Genomic DNA, 19,014 nt, shown 5'->3' with positions numbered 1-19,014 from the left:
GTAGTACTTGCTATATGTGCCAAGAACTATATATACTAGGACCTGGGGATACAGATGCAAATGTAGAAGCAGTAATTATAGCTTATACTCTAATATGAAAGGTTATGAATAAAGAAAAAAAAAAGGATGGGGGGACTGATAGGCCAGATTTGAATGAAAGCATTCATTATTATTAAATAGTTACTATTTAAATAGTACAGCAAGCATTGTGCCAAGAACTGGAGATAATAGATTCAAAAGCAAAGAGAGAACCTTTTCTCCAATGGGGAGACAATATCTATGGCGAAGTGGTGGCCAGGGAGTAGTTTGCTTTGGAAGTTACAAGGCTGATGAGTGACTGGAGTCATAAGTTAACCATAAAATTGACACATCCTTCCCAGAACTAAGTTGGTTCCAAAACTGGTAATGAGAAAGGGTGGGGCTAGTGAAGGTTTTCCACCCACTTACTATTAGAGTGGCTATTGGCAAATGATTAGGAATAATATGAAAGATGGCTACACCCATCTAAATATCATGACTTCCTTGAGACACCCACCAGTCAAGATGGTGTTCCAGATAGGAAATTTTGAAGCTGAAATAGTTAAATCTCATTAAGATATAGTAAGTGGTTGGGGAGGACAGTGGCATGAAGGCTGGGACTCTCCCAATTTTGTCGATTTTATTTTGATTTTAGTGAACATTTATGTAGGGTTTTAAGGTTTGCAAAGCACTTAACAAATATCACATTTGATCTTCATAACAAGCTTGGGAGGTAAGTATTATCATTAAAAGTCTTGCCAAGCGGCACATAACTAGGAAGTGTCTGAGGTCACATTTGAACTAGTCTTCCTGGTAATGGGTTTTAAAGTTCTGAAAAACTAACTTTCCTCTTCCCTACTTCCAAAGTAGTCTCGGTGCCCACCTCCTCACAGTTTATCCCAGATGGAAACTACCCAAGAAATATACATATTCAATGGCTAGGATAGGGCACATGTATCCCTCAACGTGAAGAGGATTCTGTGTTGTTCACAGTTTGGGAAAGTGGGTTATTGCTGGTGGGTGAAAGAAGGAGCTTCAGTGGTTTGGTCCCGTCTACCCAATGGCATCGTGGGAACAGAAGGAGGCCCTGCTCTATGGAGACAATACATTTTGTTCTTAGATTTGCTTTTGTCTTTGCCTCTCAGTTTATCCTTGGTCCCCATCTTTGACACAGATTATGACCTTTTTGCTGCTTTGTTTCGATTTAGTTTCTGAAGACGGCTGAGAAGAGAAGCTAGCATCAGAAGAAACTTTAGAAGTCCCTAGGGTGGTGAATCTCTTTTGCCCAGGATCCTTCTGCTGTCTACTCAACCCTCTTCGTGAAATCTGGACAGTTTCTAATTCCTGCCCTTCTTGTCACTGTTTTGGGTGCAGCTTCGTATGTTCCCAGAGGCTTGGAAGGTGGTTCCTCCGGAGTCTCAGGTGATAGATATATAAGATGGTCCTTTTCCACCTCAAACCACCTGTCCTCCCATCGCTTCCTCGATTAGTCACTCTCTCACAAATCAATTCAGGCACTGGGGTTGAATGAGAGCGGTCCAGACTCGCTTCTCCTCCCCCGGACTGTCTCCTTGCTTTGCATCCTGATTACGGGACTCCGCCCCTTTTTTCTTCTCACCTCCCCCAATCCCCAATCTCTGCGGCTCCCGAGCAGCAGCCCCACCTCTGTGCCCGCCTCCCGCCCCATTTCGGATGCCTCTATTTTGCCTCTTTCGCGGGTTCCTCTGCTCTCAGCTGTGGTGCCAGTAGCTGTGGCCCACTGGCCAGACGCTTCACCTGGACCCCTCTGGGTTGCTCTTTCCCTGTCTTTCAGCAGCGCCGGTACTCATCTAGCTCTTCCGGTGGGTGCCCACTGTCCCTCCCCCAACTTCTTTTCGCGCCGGTGTCCGGTGTCCGCTTATGGGACATGGAACCGGAGGAAAGGAGAAGGGTCTCGGAGAGCCTCAGTTCCAATCAACAGACGATGAAAGAAACCGGGACACCCGAGTCCCCAACCTGCAATGACAGCTGCAGCGATCCTGGACACGCAGGGGTCAGGAAGGAGGGGATGCTGATGGGCGAACTGGAGGCACTGGTCCAGGAGGTGGTAAAGAAGAGTAGTTGGTGGGAGCGGCACGGCCTGGATTGGTTCATCCTTGTTCTTAACTTCCTCGCTCTGCCCTTAGGTGAGGAGTCGGGGGCACTACCCAGCTGGTGCCAAGCAGCAGGGCGCCAGGAGGATCGGATCGATCCTCTAGGCGCCGTGGGGGCGGGAAGGTCACGGTGTTCTGCAGAATCAGGCCCCGAAGGGGTTAGCACAGCCTGGTTTTTTCCTCCGAGTGGGGAGGAGGAGTATGGGGAGAGGGAGAAGAGAGGTTGTGTTGGATGTGGAGAGGGGAAAGGAGGGCGGACTTTATTAGCGAAATGTTCCTGGGTGGACTTTGGGATGAACGAAATGTCTCCTTCCCCCCGGGAATTACATGTTGCCCCTTTCTCTATAGCTTTAATTTCCTTTGGTCTGAACGAGGCCGCCAGGAAGAGCGGCAAATACAGCTGCAATCACTGCGGGTTTCGGGCTGACCTGTTCTCAAACCTTCCTGTCCTTGTTGGGGGTTGGGAAAAGAATTGTTAGCCCTCACTGAGCTTCTGGCGGGGAGGACGGAAGAGAGGTCCGGGATCAGAAGTTGAGCTTTTAGTCTGTTCTCCATTGGTCCCAAAGTCTCTAGGTTTCTCCAAGGGATCTTTGAGCATGGGGGCAGGGACTGAGACTCGACTCGGTTCCTCTCTTCTGTAAGTCTGAACTTGACCCTGCTATAGGTCAGCTGCTCTAGAGGGGAGGCAGGTGGGAATATTAGGTAAGGTTGGCGGGCTGGGATAAGGAAGAGAGAAGGAAAGGGAGGGCACAAGCAGGAGGAAGGAGGTGAGAAATGGTGGGGAACTTTGTAGAATCGGAGCATAGGAAGGGGATTCAGAGGAAAGAGTGAGGAAATGAGGAGAAATGAGGGAAGGAAGGAGAATATTTACCTGAGGATCTAGGTTGCTGCAAAGATCGGAGATGCTAAATGTAGGACTCAGAACCCAATAGAATTATCTCTGGATACTATCCCTTCCTGCTACTGCTGATGGAACATTCAGGATGGGAACCCTATTGTCTCCTTGGTCTGCATCTTGCAGGCTGATCCTCATCCTCAGCCCCTCCTTACGCCTATCCTTAGCGTTTACCCTATGTTCTAGTGAGGGAAGAAGGAGGGGATTAAGAGTGACTGTCCAAAGCTGATCAGAAGAAGCTCAGGTTTTAATCCTGACCTTGCCACTACTATGTTGAATAACTTTGGGCAATCGACTAAACCTTTTTGTGTCTCAGTTTCCTCTTTTGTAAAATGAGGCAGTTGGGCTAGGTGATAGCTGAGATCTTTTCCAGCTCTAATGTAGGAGTCTTGGAGACATATCACTGTCCAGAATGAGAGCATATTTCATTGCCCACCCCCACATCCCAACTTCCTTCCCTTCCTCCCTCCCCCCAGCTAGAAGATCTGTTCTTCAGGGAGAAGTGGAAAATACATAGAAGGTAGAGTACGATTAGTGTGAAGAATCTTTTTAATTAAAACTTTTCCCCTCTCTAATAGAGAACCTGAGTGTTGGAGTAAGTGAGATTCCCAGAATGGGCCTTGATGACAGTAGTAGAATTTGAACTCTTTGCTTCTAGGTCTTTGATCTTGGTCTTGAAGTCTCATACTGATCCTGATTTCATGTTTTGTTTCCCCCCACTCCCCACTTTCATTTTTTCCCATTCTCATGCAGGATTCCTGTGTCTTGGATCCCAGAGTACCCTGATCTTTGTCTTAGGAATCATCATCCTGGGAGTGGTCCATCACACATTTACTGTCAAGGGTAGTCATCTGGCCAGCCATGGTGCCCTCAGCAACTCCAAACACTGGAGCAGATTTTGGGTGCTCTTCTTTGTGGAAGTAAGGAGGGGACTGGGTTTCTGGGACTATGCATAGGACAGCCTATATGAATCCAAGTATTCAAGCAAATGTAATGTGGATATGTGTGTGGGCAATTCTAGCAGTATATGCACATGACTAAAGGTGGGATGAAGATATAAAGTGTATGTATATTAATTGTGGTGTATATAATGTGGACATACTCTATAAGCATGATGTGTATGTAAATAGTTGGAGCTTCTTTAATTCTAGGTGTGGTTGCTATTCTTGCTGTCACATTGAGCTGATAAACACTTGGAACTTCTTCCTCTCACCAGAGGTTTTCAACTGGCATATCCAAGTCTGTGGCTCCGCCCCTTGTCTAACTGCAGCTCTCAGGGTGTTACTTCACAATTTTGCTAGCAGAGTATCATGGGGAAAGATGGGAAAGATCCAACTTGATATATTTCCTGCTTTCCTTTGATCCAGTATCTGAGAACTTGAAGTTTGACTTCAGCTAGAACAACACAACACTCATCCCTTCCTAGTGGTGGCAAGGAAATACTCTTAGGAGAGTTGCCTTAAATGGAATAAAAAAATTACTTTCTCTTGAAGCTGATGCTTTTTGAGATTTTTTTTATTTTCCAGGTTGGCAATTATAGAAACCAAAGGTAGAAATCACCAAATTTCCAAACCAGATCTGTACTTAGCCCATTCTTGGCTAAGATTTCCATGATCTTTGAACAAGTTCTTTCTGTGTCTTCAACTTCTACTAAATTAACAATTTTCTCTCTTTATGTAACTATCATTTGAATAATAATAATTATTATTATAGTTAGCATTTATATAGCATGTCAAGGTAGGCAAGATGCTTTACAAATATTAAATCACTTGATCCTCAAAACCATTGTGGGATGTAGGTGCTATTATTATTCCCATTTTATAGATGAGGAAAGATAGGCAGGCAAAAATAAAGTGATGTGCTCAAAATTCAGTGTCTAAGACTGGATCTGAATTCAAAGCTTCTTCATTCCAGATTCAGTGCTCTACACATTGTGTCACTTAGCTGCATAGAATCCTGAGTTCTCCTCTTGCACTGTCCAATAAATATGAGTACTCATTATTTAAACCAGAACCTAGAGACATTCATCCTTAAGGGATCAATGGAAAAATGGCATCAATAATGTTCAGAGCTGTGGATTAGGAATATATAAACCTGCATTTGAGTCAGGGCTCCATTATTTGCTAAAACCACGGGTAAGTCACTCTACTATTATGTTGAACCCTAGTTTTCTCATCTTAAAATGGGACATTATGTCTATCTTGGGGGCAAGAATGTGCTGAAGCCAGCTCAAATCAGACACATGAGCCAATTTTTAAATTTTCAGTGTGAACATTTACACTGCAGAAATTTTTAAAAAGTTACAAATTAGGTTTGATGTATTGTTGTTGTAATAATAATCCTGAGAGGTAGGGCTATAAAATGGGGATAATAATAATACCCTCATCTCCCAGGATTATTGTAAGACTCAAATGAGATAATATTTACAATTCCAGTGCCTGGCACATAGTGGGTACTTAATAAATATTTGTTCCTCTTCCTTTCAATTTAATAACAAGTCCAATCTGGTATTCTGGGGCTGTGGCTGGTCTTTAGCCTATTGAATGAGAGAACTAGTCTCCACCCATGGGTCCAAGGCCTGGGAAACTTGCTAAAATGGACTTTGAGGATCAAAAATACAATTATCTCTTCGATCTCCCTGGAGGTTTGCCTCAAAAATACAGGGAGAAAAGCAAAACAAAAGAAATTAGGGATAGCTGCCTATGGTAACCCATTCTCTTCCCCTATTGAATGTGCTTGCACTAGCTAACTATATAGCTGTAGTTTTTATAATATATGTGTGTATATCATATATATAATAGCTAATGCTGTGTCTGTGATTACTATTTACTGATAAGAATTAACCTATGATGGGTAAATATTTGTATAACACTTTGTAACTTTATATGATCTCCTCTGGCCCTTTATGAAAATCTTCTGAAAGGAAGCATGGGATAGTGGATAGAAAACTGGCTTTGAAGCCAGGAAGACTCTCAGTAGAGGGTAGAGTCCTACTTCTCCCAAAGGGGCTCTGTGATCTTAGGCAAGTCACTTTACTTCTCAGTGCTCAAGGTAACTCTCTAAAGCTATAAGGTATTTATAGATAGATAGATAGATAGATAGAGTTCTATAAATTCATACATACTTATGTATGTTTATAAATGTATATGTGTTTATAAAGATACATATATGTATATAAATATATTATTATTAATCCCATTTTATAGTCAAGGAAAATGAGTCAGGGGTTAATTGACTTGGCCAAAGATCACACAGCTAATAATGGTCTGGGGTTATATTTGAACTCCGGTATTCTTGACTCAGCCCAGCACTCGGTGCACTATGAGGCCACCTCGTGGCCAGTTGAAGCGTGAGATAAAAAGGCATAACTGGAAAGCTCTGCACCCTGTGGCTCCAGCCTTATCTTTCCAGACTTCTTTCCCACTCCTCCTCTTCACATTTTTAGTGTTCCAGCATAATTGGCCTACTTGCTATCCCCAGAACTAAGTTTCCCCTCACCCCGTCTCTGTGTCTCTGTACTAACTGTTCCCCATGCCTGGAATGCATTCCCTCCTTAGCCTCCTCCTCTTAGAATTTCAGCTTCATGTGCCAGATTTTTACTGAAGCCTTTCCTAAACCCCCAGACTATGTCTTCTCCATCCTCATATTGTCTCATTGTTGTTTATCTGTTTATACATTGTATCTCTTAAAAGAGAATGTAAGTTCTCCGAGGCTGGGACAATTTCTTTTTAGGACTCTCCTTTTGCCAAGCACATAGTAATTGATCAATTAATTAAAAAAAAAAAAAATTAAGCACCTACTATGTGCTAGGCACTGTTAGTAGGAAATGGAAGCTTCTATCCTGAAGTCCTTTGGGAACAATTCTAATTTTAGATATATTTTTGACTTGCAAAAAGAGATAGGAATGGGAAGAATACCAAACAGTAAGAGTCCTTTTAAGCTTCTTCTTATTAATTTTTAATCTATGTTTTTTTTGCAGTCCTTTATTGAATGTAATTTTTACTGCATTATGATCTCAAAAAGGATAAGCTTCTTCCTGATAGGCAAATTTTGTCCAAATCTCTCCTCAAGGCTAGCTGTACAAAAAATAGGATTACTATAAACAATACTCCCTATAATGTCTTGTTACTCAAAAATCTCACAAGAGATTTGAAGCCACCTGAAAATTTCAACTAAAATGAAGTTTAAGGAAAGAGTTCCTTCATCATATAGCTCCTCACCCATTTCCTCAATCCTCAGGGCCTGGAGGAATGTGAAGAAATTAGAGACTATTTATAAAATTTATGTAAGGATTGTATATATTTGTTCTAGAGACTCTTTGGAGCCATCTTTGTGCCTGAACTTATTTAATTAAATCCAACAAATATTTTTGAAGTATTCATCACCATGTACCTGGATTGGATGCAAAAGTGATAATGTTCTTACTTCATCGAGTTTATATTCTACTAGGAGACAAAACCAAGATATGATCCAGATTGGAAAGAATGCTTTCACTTGGGTGGGATTCTATGGAGGAAGTGGAATTTGAGCTGCATCTTAAAGAGAATTTCAGCCATAATCATCATAAAGTAGCATTGATATAATAAGTTAGGGGGCATATGATATGGTGCAGTGGATAGAGTGCAGGGCTTGGAGTCAGGGAAGACCTCAGTTCAAATGTGACCTTAGACACTAGCTATGTAACCCTGTATAAGTCACTTAACCCTGTTTCCCTTAGTTTCCTCTTCTGTAAAATGAGTGGAAGAAGAAAATACAACATCTTTGCCAAGAAAATCCCAAATGGGGTCACAAAGAGTCAGACAGACTGAAAACGACTGAACAATAACAAAAGCATATTAAACATGTTCACAAATCTCACATTAGGAATCCTTGCTCTAAAGCAGAAGTGTCAAGCATGTAGTTGAGTGCAGCCTGAACCAGATTAGACTTTGACAAATATTTAACAAAATAAATCAATAGATAATATTACATTGAAAACTAAGTCCATGTGCAGTCTACGGGCATCTTTACAGATTAGTAACCCCCATTTCTAGCTGGGTTTGACACCACTGTTCTGAGATAAACAGAGTTAAGGAGTTATAAAGCTTAGCATACTGAATTGTTCCTGCCAAACTGCCTTGGGGAAAAAAAAGTCTGTAGAAGGCTGAAATGAACATATTGATTTCAGAGACTAATGTTGATTGTTTAAATAGGAAGGAATGTGAATTAAGTCTGGAAATGGAGGTTGGAACCAGAATATAAGGACCCTGAAATCCCAATGTAAAGGCATTTTATTGCTGTTTTTATTTTAGAGATAATAAGAATACAGTTGATGGTGGTTTTTTGTTTTGTTTTCAAATGAAGGAGTGATTGGATCAGAACCATACCTTGGAAAGATTATCTGGGCAGTTTGGGTAGCATCAGATTAAAGAGGAAAGAGACAGGGAGGTGGGGAAACCAATGAGAGCCCTTTGCAATCATATATGTAAAGAGGAAATAGGTGCAAGAAACATCTGAGATTACAGAAAAGGTACCAATTTGTATCAAGAGAGGGGGTTCCCAAAGTCAATAAAAATCACATATCCATAGCCTATAGTTCCAGGGGTCCTCAAACTTTTTAAATAGGAGGCCAGTTCACTGTCCCTCAGACTGTTGGAGGGCCGGACCATAGTAAAAACAAAAAACTTTGTTTTGTGGGCCTTTAAATAAAGAAACGTCATAGCCCTGGATGAAGGGGATAATCGTCTTCAGCTGCTGCATCTGGCCTGCGGGCCATAGTTTGAGGACCCCTGAACTTAAGACCATCATTTTAGCCTTCACATATGCTGGTGTGTGTGTGTGTGTGTGTGTGTGTGTGTGTGTGAGTGTGTGTGTGTGAGCTGTAGTACTTAATTTTCATAGCATTATTTTGAAGACCAAATGTATGCAAAAGGTTTTGCAAACTTTAAAGCACAATTAAAATGTCTTTTATTTCATAGGCAAGTTAGGATGCAATATTAGGGATGGGAACAATAAAGGATGCTTCTGAATATTAATTTTTACGTATAAACTTTTTTATATGTCAGAAAATTCCATTCTCCAGGCCCAAATCTCTATTACACTACCACATTCCTCTAGGATACAAGGTCAAAGTCAGGTACAAAGATGACAACTTTTATTTATTTTGTGATAAGCCCAGTCACATGTTATGGTGAAGGCTTGAGGCCTCTTGTGAGCTATTATCCACAGGGATCGAAATTTTCTGACCTTGCCTAGAGCACAGACATCAATTATCTCTTAAGGCTTTGTCTAGGTCTCTTCAGAAATTTCACCTTTTAGAAAATGGATAAAAAAAATCACTGGTCTGATGAGAATGTTAGTCTTCTCTGTAAAACCAGAGTTTATAATACTGTCCGTTTTGTTACAGAATATTTTTTTGTATAAAACAAAAATTTCTTCTTGGGTTTAGTGTGAGGAAAAATGTTATCCCTGAAGATTAATTTGAATGCTTTCTCTTATCAGGAGATACAAATAGAAAACATTAAAACTATGTAACCTCACTTGTTTCTCTTTTAGTCTTTGCTGCCAGAAAATTTAGAGCACCAAATTTTGCTCAACCATAGCATTTCCATCATCTCAAATAGGTGATATTCCTAGAGAAATTTTATTGTTTTGTCCCTAACTGTATTTTATTGATGATTTTTGGTTTTACATCAAAATAATTTCCTACTCATCTCTCTAGATTTTATCATCCCTTATGACAAAGAAAAAAGTGATTAAGAAAAAATATTTTAGCAGAGATGGCCTGACAATGTATGTTTGCTTCATAGTTACCCACTTTTCTGCCAGAAGAAGGTTTGATAAATCATTTCTTCTTCAGGATTTTCACTGTTTTTTTTTTTTTTTTTTAAATTATCATTCAGGGTACAACTTCCTTTTGGGAATCTGTTCATGCTGTAGTGATTATTCATATTGTTCTCTTTGTTTAACTTATTTCTCTCTAAGTCTATTCATACAACTTTTCCCAGATTTCCCAGAATCCTTTTCAGGGTATAATCATCTATTACATTCTTATACTTTATTTTTCAGACATTCCCAAAAAGGCTCCCTTCTTTGTTTCTGGCTCTTCATTACCAAAACCCAAAAAAACAGAAAACCACATCTGCTATGAACTTTTGGTGTATATTAGATTTTTATTTCTGTCTTTAACTTCCTTGGGGCAATATGCAAGATCAGTGCATCACAATGTATAAATAGTCACTTTTCTTGAATAATTTCAAATTGAAGTCTAGAATGGTTGGATCACTTTGTCTCCACCAAAAGTACATCAGGGTGCCTGTCTCCTTCCCATATTGCTAGTTCCTATCTTTGCCAATTTGCTTGCTGTGAAATTCTTTTAATTTGCATTGTTAATGCTTTGAAACATGCATTCTGTTTAAAGGACAAACCCCCTCAATTCCTCTTGAAGGTGGGCAGAAGAGTAAATCTGAAATAAATAAAAATTATTGGCCTAGATAAAAGCTTCTAGGGAGTACTGTGCTCTGTAACTTTTGCATATAACGAAAGCATTAACTTCCTATCATGCATTCAGACTTCTTCATCTACTTAAAGAGTCCTGGGGGGTCTCTCCATGCTTTTGCCCTTCTTTGTTCCTTTCTGTCTGCAGAGATTTCCACCTTCTATCTCTGTTGCTATGTGATTTGTGTAATTAATTATCCAATGGTTTATTAGTCTTATTTACAATCTATATACATCTTCAATATCAGCTTGGTCGTCTTAAGCTTCCTGGAACATTCAGGGTTGAGCCTGCCTTTTAACTGATGCAGACCCAAAGAGTTCTAAGCAGAATTAGGACAGTAAAGATACTATAGTGAAATCACAAATCACTTTGAAAAGCCAGGAGAAAAAAAAACATAACAATTTTTATGCATGTTCATAATGGGAACCTGACTGTAAATGCAAGAGTTCTCAGGTAGGCTTGGAGGAGTTGCAGAGCACCCATGTGTTAACCTGTGCCCAAGAAGGTCTTGTGTTCCCATACCGATGTTCCTGGCACCCTTATTGTTCCATTTCTCTACTCTTATATTCCACAGGTGTGCACTTCATTCACAGCTGAACAGGCCACAGATGGACATGTGAAGTTACATCATGGTTACACCAATGTGGTGGGTTTGGGGGATTCGAGTACATGGAAGTTGCCTCTCCTGAATCGATATGTCTACATGTTCTTTGCTCCATTGATGATACCCATCATCACCCCTCTGGTGGCACTTGGTGGGTACCCTCCAGGACCGGTCCCAAAATTCCCAGGGCTCATCCTTGAGTAAAATTAAGGAACCTCCTTGGAAAAGGAGCATCACATTCTCCATTCCCCTACCACCCTCAAGGAGGTATCTTATGAAATAGTTTGGGAGTCCAGACTTCTGGGTCTTATTCTCGGCTCAGATAGAATAGATATAGTTTTGGATTATTGGGCTGAAAGAGGATGGGCTAAAAGCCTTTGAATGCTGGGGCAGGATCCTAGAGCAGTCTTTATACATCAACTGGGAGAACTCCCTGATGATGCTGGAACTATATTGGGACAGGGGGGCAGAGATATAGGAGGAAAAAAGCCCTCTACAGCACCTGTGTCCTTTTAATAATGTGCCTGTATACTCTATGGCCTATGGCAGGTCTGAATTTTTTACCTTGCCTCATCTCCATTAAATATCACTTAATTCACTAAATGTATCTGATATAGTCCTAAGAACAGAGAGGTTGGAGCTAGAGGCCCTGAATTCAGATCTTAGCTCTGTATTCACTTAGTTTCTCTACATTTTCTTGTCTGTCACATGAGGGGACTGAATTGTATGGTCCTTAAAATCCTTTCTAGCTCTCAATTCTACAGCTGAGCTCCAAGGGTTCCCTCAGTCTAGGAAGAAATCAGAGAATGTTCAAGCAGGAAGATGGTCTAGTCCAGCTCCTTCACTTTACATTTGAGGAAACATTTGAGTGAATTTGAATTGTTCAAGATGATATAACCTGTCAGTGACAGAGCTGAGATTAGAACTTTAGCTTTTTGATTCCTTATCCTGTGTTCTGTCTCCTATGGTCATTAGTGGGATAGAGTGTTATGTGGAGGGGGATGGGTTTGATGACAGAATCTGAACTCCAGCCTATTGCTTTCTCTGTGTAACCTTAAGCAAGTCACTTCCTTGAATTTTCTTATTTTAAAAATTAATTTTGTTGTTATTGTTCAGTCATATCTAATCTTTGTGATTCCACTTGGGTATTCTTGGTAGACGTACTAGAATAGTTTGCCATTTCCTTTTCTAGCTCATTTTACAGATGAAGAAACTGGGACAAACAGGGTTAAGTGACTTGGCCAGGGTCACACAACTAGAAAGTGTTTGAGACCAGTTTGAACTCAGGAAGATGATTCTTCTTAAGTCCACTCTAGCATTCTATGTACTTTGTTCTAACGTGCCCTAAATAATTAGACTATGAAGGGACTAAAACCTTTAGTCTTATGATCAGAAGTCAGACTTTATGTCTTCAGATATGTGGTCCACATTAAATAATTAATGGGGTAGAAGAAATTACCTTTCTAGGTCCTTTCTAGATCTCTAAATTGACTATTCTACCATCTTAGTCTTCACTTGCTCTTCTAGTCTTTTGGATATTTGAATGGGGCTTAGAAGAAAGCACATTTGTCTCACATTACTCTTTCCTAAAGGGCTGCTGAAGAATGTAGAGCCCAGGATAGCAATTCGGACCTTGTGCCTCATGTCATTGGGGCTACTCTCTCACTACTGGCTGCTGATCAAAGTCTCTGGCTTCCAGTCACCTGTGTTTGCTCTTCTCTGCATGTTTATCACACGGGGCCTGCTGGCTCACCCCTACCTTCATGTCAACATCTTCCAGGTAAGGCATTCCTCCCTAACTTTCTGGAGGGTGGGAGGAAAGTCTTCTTTAGGGTAGAGATTCCAAATACTCTGCCCTTGCTTTTGGTAACATTCTTAAGTACAGCTAAACCAGATTAAATTGAGAAATATTTAACAAAACAATTAAAACTACAATAAAAATAGATATTACTTTAAAAAATTAATTCAAGCTTTAATTGGAAGAGATCTTTATGTATGGATTAGTGGCCCCATTTCTATTTGAGTTTTACATTACTGCTCTAAAGAATTTGGGGAAAAGAGGAGAAAAGAGACCAGCTAGATTTAGAAGTCTCTAGGGAGGGTATGGATGTCAAGTGGGGTGGGGGAGAAGAATAAATAGGAGACCTAGAACAAGTGGTGAATGCTCTTAAATTCAGGACTAGGTTGAGAGATCTCATAAGGTTGTGGCTCCAAGAAAGGAATCCTCAAAAGTAAGTCAAAGGGAAGCAACCCAGCCTAGGGGGGGTCAATGTGAGTCTTTCCTAAGGGTGGGAAAGGGCTACAATCTCAGAGTATGGTTGTATTTGTCTCTTTGTATGTGTATAATAGCACATCGGGTTGCCCATGTTCTCCTTGGATAAAAAGCCTCGGAGAATCCATATGATGAGCTTTGGAGTGCTCAACTTGCCACGAAATCCCATCCTGGACTGGACATTCGGCCATTCCCTCATCAGCTGCCATGTGGAACATCACCTCTTCCCCCGACTCTCTGACAACATGTGTCTAAAGGTAAAGAAAAAGGGATAGGGGCAGCAAAGGGCTAAGGACAAGAGAGAAAATGGCGTGGAGAAGGGAAGACAAGAATTAGGATCAGGGAGAACAAGGCTGGGGCAGAGAAGAGCAGTTAGGGGGACTTGAGAAACTGGTCCAGTAGAAATCATTCTGGGGCATAGGAGTTGGTTCTGCTCACTTCCTCTAGATTGGGAAAACTGACTACTTCAATCCCACTTAAAAATTATTGATATCATTGGGTTTCTAAATCAATTAAGCAATCAACAGGCATTTATTAAGCATTTACTATGTGCCCAACACTGTGCTGTGTGCTTACGGATACAAAGTATAGACAAAACAAAAAATCTTTCCCTCTCTTTCCCAAAGAACCATCACTTCTAATGAATAATTTCAAAAAGGAAAGAGGGAAAAAAAGTCTTTTTATTAAAAAGAGTTATTACATCAACCAATTTACTTTATATATACTCATAGTATGAGTGCAAAGGTAGGAGAGAGGAAGTTTTTCTTCTTTGGGATCAAGTTTGATCATTATAATTTCATGACATTTCATTTCTGTTTTTGATATTACTGTTGTTCTTTTCTTTCATTGTTGTAGATACTATGTTATTTTTCTAGTTCTTCTCAATTCCCTTTGCGTCAGTTCATATAAGTCTTCCCATGCTTCTTGTAAGCCCTTTTCTTAAATATTTTCCAATAAGCACTTGTATGGTACAGTGGATAGAGTACTGTGTTTGGATTTACAAAGACTTGAATTTAAATCTGGCCTCACACAAGTATTAGCTTTGTGACCCTGGACAAATCGCTTTACCTTTGTCTGCCTCAGTTTCCCCAACAACAAAATGGGAATAATAATAGCACTTACCTTCCAAGGTAGAAAGAATCAAATGGGATAATAATTGTAAAGCACTTAGCACAATGCCTGGCACTTAAATGTCTATTTTCCTCATAAGAAGCAAGCATTTGTTAAGTACCTACTATGTGTCAACCACTGTGCTAAGTTCTGGAAATACAAAGAAAGGTAAACACAATCTTTGTCCCTAGAGAAGCTCATGATCTAATGAAAAAGACAATATACAAGCAATCATGTATGAACAAGACATACAGGGTAAATTAAAGATGATCTTAGAAGAAAGGCACTAACATTAAAAGGGAACTGGGAGAGCTTCTTGCAAAAGCTGAGATTTGAAGAAAGCCATCAAGGCCTGGAGTCAGAGATGAGGTGGAGAAAGGAATAGGGAACAACTGGTTAAAAAAAAAAAAAAAAAAAAAAAAAGCAGAATCCTGAGGTGGAGTAAGAATATAAGGTCCTAGAGTACACACAGGTCTTCCCAGTGCCTGGCCCATAGGAAACACTTAATAATTTTCTGGTGAATAAATGAAGGAATTTCTAGAATCAGGGATTCCATGACTTCTATTAATCATCTTGGAGTCAGGTCCAACTCAAGCTATTGCAGCTGATAGGAAATTTTTTTTTCTTTTGAGCTCTGTTGTGATGGAGAACAAATAGCATTTCTTTCCCAATCTTCTAATCCACTTTTCCTTTGAAATAAAACAATCCCTATAATTTTTAGTCTCAAATTCAACTTGCATAAACATCTTTCATTTGCTTACTATGTGCAGGACACTATTTTGGTAGTTCTTTCAGGTAGCTGGAGAGATCACCAAATATGAAATTCATTTAGTGGGTATAAAAGATGGTCTGTCTTGAATTCTTCAGGTCAAGGAGTCTCAGAGTGTGATCAGTCTTGTTTGGCTTTAATAGTAGAAGGGAAGAGAACAATAGGGAAATAAACTTCTAGACACTCTGTTCAATGGCCTGGGAAAAATGGATTTGTCTCTGGTATTAGGGACAAGTCGTGCCATCATGTTAGGGACCCCTTAGAAATCTGTCCTAGAACCTTCATGTGGGTGTTGAAGGAAATGACTTCACTGTTCAGTGAAGGATGTTAGATTTATAATCCAATAGTCAGGATCTAATCTTGGTTTTGTTACTTATTACCTGTCTTGTATGATTTTTGGGCAAGCCATATTACTTATCTGGCCCTCAGTTTCCTCATCTGTAAAACACAAGGGTTGTACTAGATGACCCCCAAGGGCCTTTCCAGATTTAATTCTATGATTCTATAACCATTTCTTTTGACTGTTGGGACTAAACACCCTCATTTTCTGGGTTCTGAACTAGAGTTTGACTAAACAAATTAGCATGTGAAAAGGAGGTGAGTAGAGGTGGAGTTGCCCTTTGAGCAAATTACTAGATCTCAATCTTATTAATTTTTGTTCACTCCCCCCCTTCTTCTAGGTGAAGCCAGTGGTGTCTCAGTTCCTTCAAAAGAACCATCTGCCCTACAATGAGGACTCCTACCTCTCAAGATTTGGGCTTTTTTTGAGCAAATATGAGGAGCTCATGGTGCATGCCCCTCCCATCACTGACCTAGTGGGGCTCCAGTGAGGAGGTTCCCTCACTGACAAGTCTCCCCAGTCCCTTTGCCCTCCCCAGGGTTCTGGCTCAAGATCCTTCTGCTTCGGCTGGGAATATCATCAGACATCACCCTAGAACCTAAACCTGCCTCTCTCTGCTCCCTGGAGCTCTGGGTAGACTGAGAAGGAGCTCCTCTAGAATGGAAAATATGTCTCCTTTTTTAACCCTTCCATCTTGGGATGTGAGGGATGGGTGTTGGATAGGAGTTACATCCAACAGGGCACCTCCCCCAGAGTTCAAGTGGGCATGTGTTCAGGAGGCCTATGGAACATGTTAATCCCTTTGCCCTTTCCTGAGTTGGAAATAGAGTAGGCAGCAAGAGGAGTGGCTTGCTCTCTTGGGAATGGTGTATTCTTCTCCATGAAGCTTTAGACAGTCTTCAACTTAAGACAAATTAGCCTGCTCCTTTGCTCCTTGTCTTCCCTTCTGACTGAAAGTGAAGTGCTCATGAGGGGTGTGGGCTTTGCTGAGACATCTGGAAAGCAAGGACAACAAAGGAAGGTTCCGGCCTGTGGGTTACAAGAAACCCTTCACACAATAGTCACAGAGGTCCACTTCAAGGCTGTAACTGCCACTACACTGTGGGAAGGCCAGCTTAAGCAAGCAAGAATCAGCCCAAAAAGCTGGCTCAGCATTTCCTGTGCCACCAGTACCTTTCTAGGATCTGGGTAGGATTGGAAGGCAAAAGGGAATCAGATTAAGCACTTTCCCCAAGATGGACAACAGGGGTAGATACTTAGAGCTGGTAAGCCTTAAGTATAAATTCTTAAGTCTTAAAAAGTATGGTATGATTTACTCTAGGATTTCAGTTGAAACAATTAAAACATACATTATAGGCTAGAGCAGGGAATTCTGTTCAGCTGGGGGATGGGGATCGGAGGCTAAGGTTTGGGGGAAGAACTCAGGAATTCAGCCTTAGGTTTAGGGACACTCTTTTGGAAGAGGAGAATATTACTCTCTAGGGTGATTTGCTGAGGCACGTTTGTTCTCAGAAGTTATCTACCAGAAGACCCCACTCCTCTCTCTCACAGAGGTGGGGAAGAGCGCGGGGCAGCACGTCCAGGCAAAATGGAAACGAGAGTTTGCGGATGGGATGTGTCTGCGCTGTTATTGTTTAGCCAGCAAGGGGATGTAAGGGAGCGAGATCCTGGAAGGGGGAAAGGGGAGTTGGAATCATACCTGAGATGCTTACTCCGTACAAGATGGTACCACAATAATAGCAACCTGTGCGGGGCCTTGCGAAGATCAAGAGAAGTAACATTCGCGAAGCCCTTTCTCAGTCCTAACGCACTGCATACACGTTAGCAGTTACTGTCGGTCTCAGAAGCCTGGAGGACCGAGGCAAGTTAATAAGGAACTTACCTTCCAAATAACCAATGGGCAGGAGGGAAAGGTCAAAGTCAGAGGGGCCTGGCTAAGGATTAAACTCACCCCATGCTAGGACCCATGGTTCCTGGTTTCTGATCTGGCCGCTGGAACCCGAGGCGCGCGGGGAGGACTCGGACTCTGGTTCTATGCCTGTGCTTGTCGCAGTCGCACGCGCTTTCCCCCTGGGCGGCCGCGAGAATCGGGGAATGCGGCCCTGGGCCAAGGGCGGGAAGGGCCGAATTCAAACGCGACCGACCTCGCGCACTTTCCTAGGAGGACGCGATCCCGGGCAACGCGCCTCGGGTCCGTCCGCCTCAGTTTCCTCCGGTGTGAAATGAGGGAAGTAAGAGTTTCCAACTCCGAGGCTTGTTGTGAAACCCTCCGGAGGCGCTTAATAAATGCTTCCGTCAACTCAAAGGGACGCGGCTCCGCAGGCCCCGGGAGACAGGAGGTAGTTAAAAGGGGGCCTGGACCCGAGTCACTGTGCCCGGCAGACATCCATGAGGCTTTTTTGGAACTGGATGGAACTGGATTCGATCTCATCTCCGAGAGGAATCATGGACCCAGGACGCGGGGAAAGTGTCAGGAACGAGGCGGGGCATATCAGAATACTCACTGCTCATTGGCTGTGGTTCCCTTGGGAGGCAGGAAAGTTAGCCCGCTTTTTATTTCCCTCGAGTCTGGTGATTGGCTCTAATAAACATTAAGGCGGGGCTTTCTGTGGTTAGTCGTCTCTAGTCTCGCGGAATCTAGGGGTGGGGCTATGAATGACGGAGGGTAAAGCCCGAGGATTGGTTCGTTCTCGAAAGGGGCGGAGTTACCCAGAGACCGCGTGAGAAGGGGTCGAGGCACAGTCTCTGGTGTGACAGAAAAGGAGGAGGCTACCAGTGGGCGAAACAAACCGAATGACGTAAGGTGAAGGCAGCGCCGCCGCTCCAGCCTACAGGTGTCCCCTGGCCTTCCGTGGCTCCCCCCGAGCTGGGGCTGCTGCCCCTCGCTTCGGAGCTGAACGTGCACCCAGCGGGGCGGAGGTTAAGGGCGGGGGGAGCTTCGGCCGCAGAAAGCCCTTCGTCGTCATCTGCAGGTGGAGAAACCGAGCACCAGATGAAGGGAGCTGCCTGCCGGACAGCGCCCCGGGAAAGCCGGGGGCCTATTCGATGTCCAGCCCCGCGGCCTTTTGAAGATGGAGGAGGGGCCAGAAGGGAGACCGTTCTCGTCCTTATTTAGGGGGGATTGTACAAGAAGTGGGGGAGAAACATAGAGAATGTCTAAGGATCAAGGAGAGACAGAGACAGAGACAGAGATAGACAGAGACAGAGAGAGACACACAGAGACAGAGATATGAATGAATAAAAGGGAGCAGGGATGATCAAAATGAGACAAAGATGAACAAATGCATGGAAATGAGATATAAAAGAGAGGGAGGAAGGGAAATAGACATGGGAAAGAGGGATAGAAATGGATATGTGGAGGAGTGTGTGTGTGTGAGACATAAACAGGCCTTTTGGT

At 42.1% G+C, this 19,014-nt stretch overlaps 1 protein-coding gene across 1 annotated transcript; it reads left to right on the top strand.

Annotated features, from left to right (window-relative positions):
• Positions 1-1,686: 1,686 nt before the first annotated feature.
• On the top strand, positions 1,687-18,219 carry FADS6 (fatty acid desaturase 6). The gene is made up of 6 exons (XM_003768482.4): positions 1,687-2,183; positions 3,799-3,965; positions 11,097-11,277; positions 12,719-12,906; positions 13,476-13,655; positions 15,958-18,219. Exons 1-6 carry the CDS (start codon positions 1,925-1,927, stop codon positions 16,105-16,107), a joined length of 1,125 nt encoding a protein of 374 aa, XP_003768530.1. The 5' UTR covers positions 1,687-1,924; the 3' UTR covers positions 16,108-18,219.
• Positions 18,220-19,014: the final 795 nt, after the last annotated feature.

This window comes from Sarcophilus harrisii, chromosome 4 (assembly GCF_902635505.1).
Source record: "Sarcophilus harrisii chromosome 4, mSarHar1.11, whole genome shotgun sequence".
In the NCBI taxonomy this organism is placed as follows: Eukaryota; Metazoa; Chordata; class Mammalia; order Dasyuromorphia; family Dasyuridae; genus Sarcophilus; species Sarcophilus harrisii.
Note: the sequence above shows the minus strand (reverse complement) of the source record. Positions and strands in the feature narration are given on the sequence as shown.

Coding starts and splice junctions, on each gene's coding strand:
- FADS6 (XM_003768482.4), top strand. CDS start 1,925: ATGGAACCGGAGGAAAGGAGAAGGGTCTCGGAGAGCCTCAGTTCCAAT. Junction 11,278..12,718: donor CACCCCTCTGGTGGCACTTG/GTGGGTACCCTC, acceptor TCTTTCCTAAAG/GGCTGCTGAAGAATGTAGAG. Junction 13,656..15,957: donor CTGACAACATGTGTCTAAAG/GTAAAGAAAAAG, acceptor CCCTTCTTCTAG/GTGAAGCCAGTGGTGTCTCA.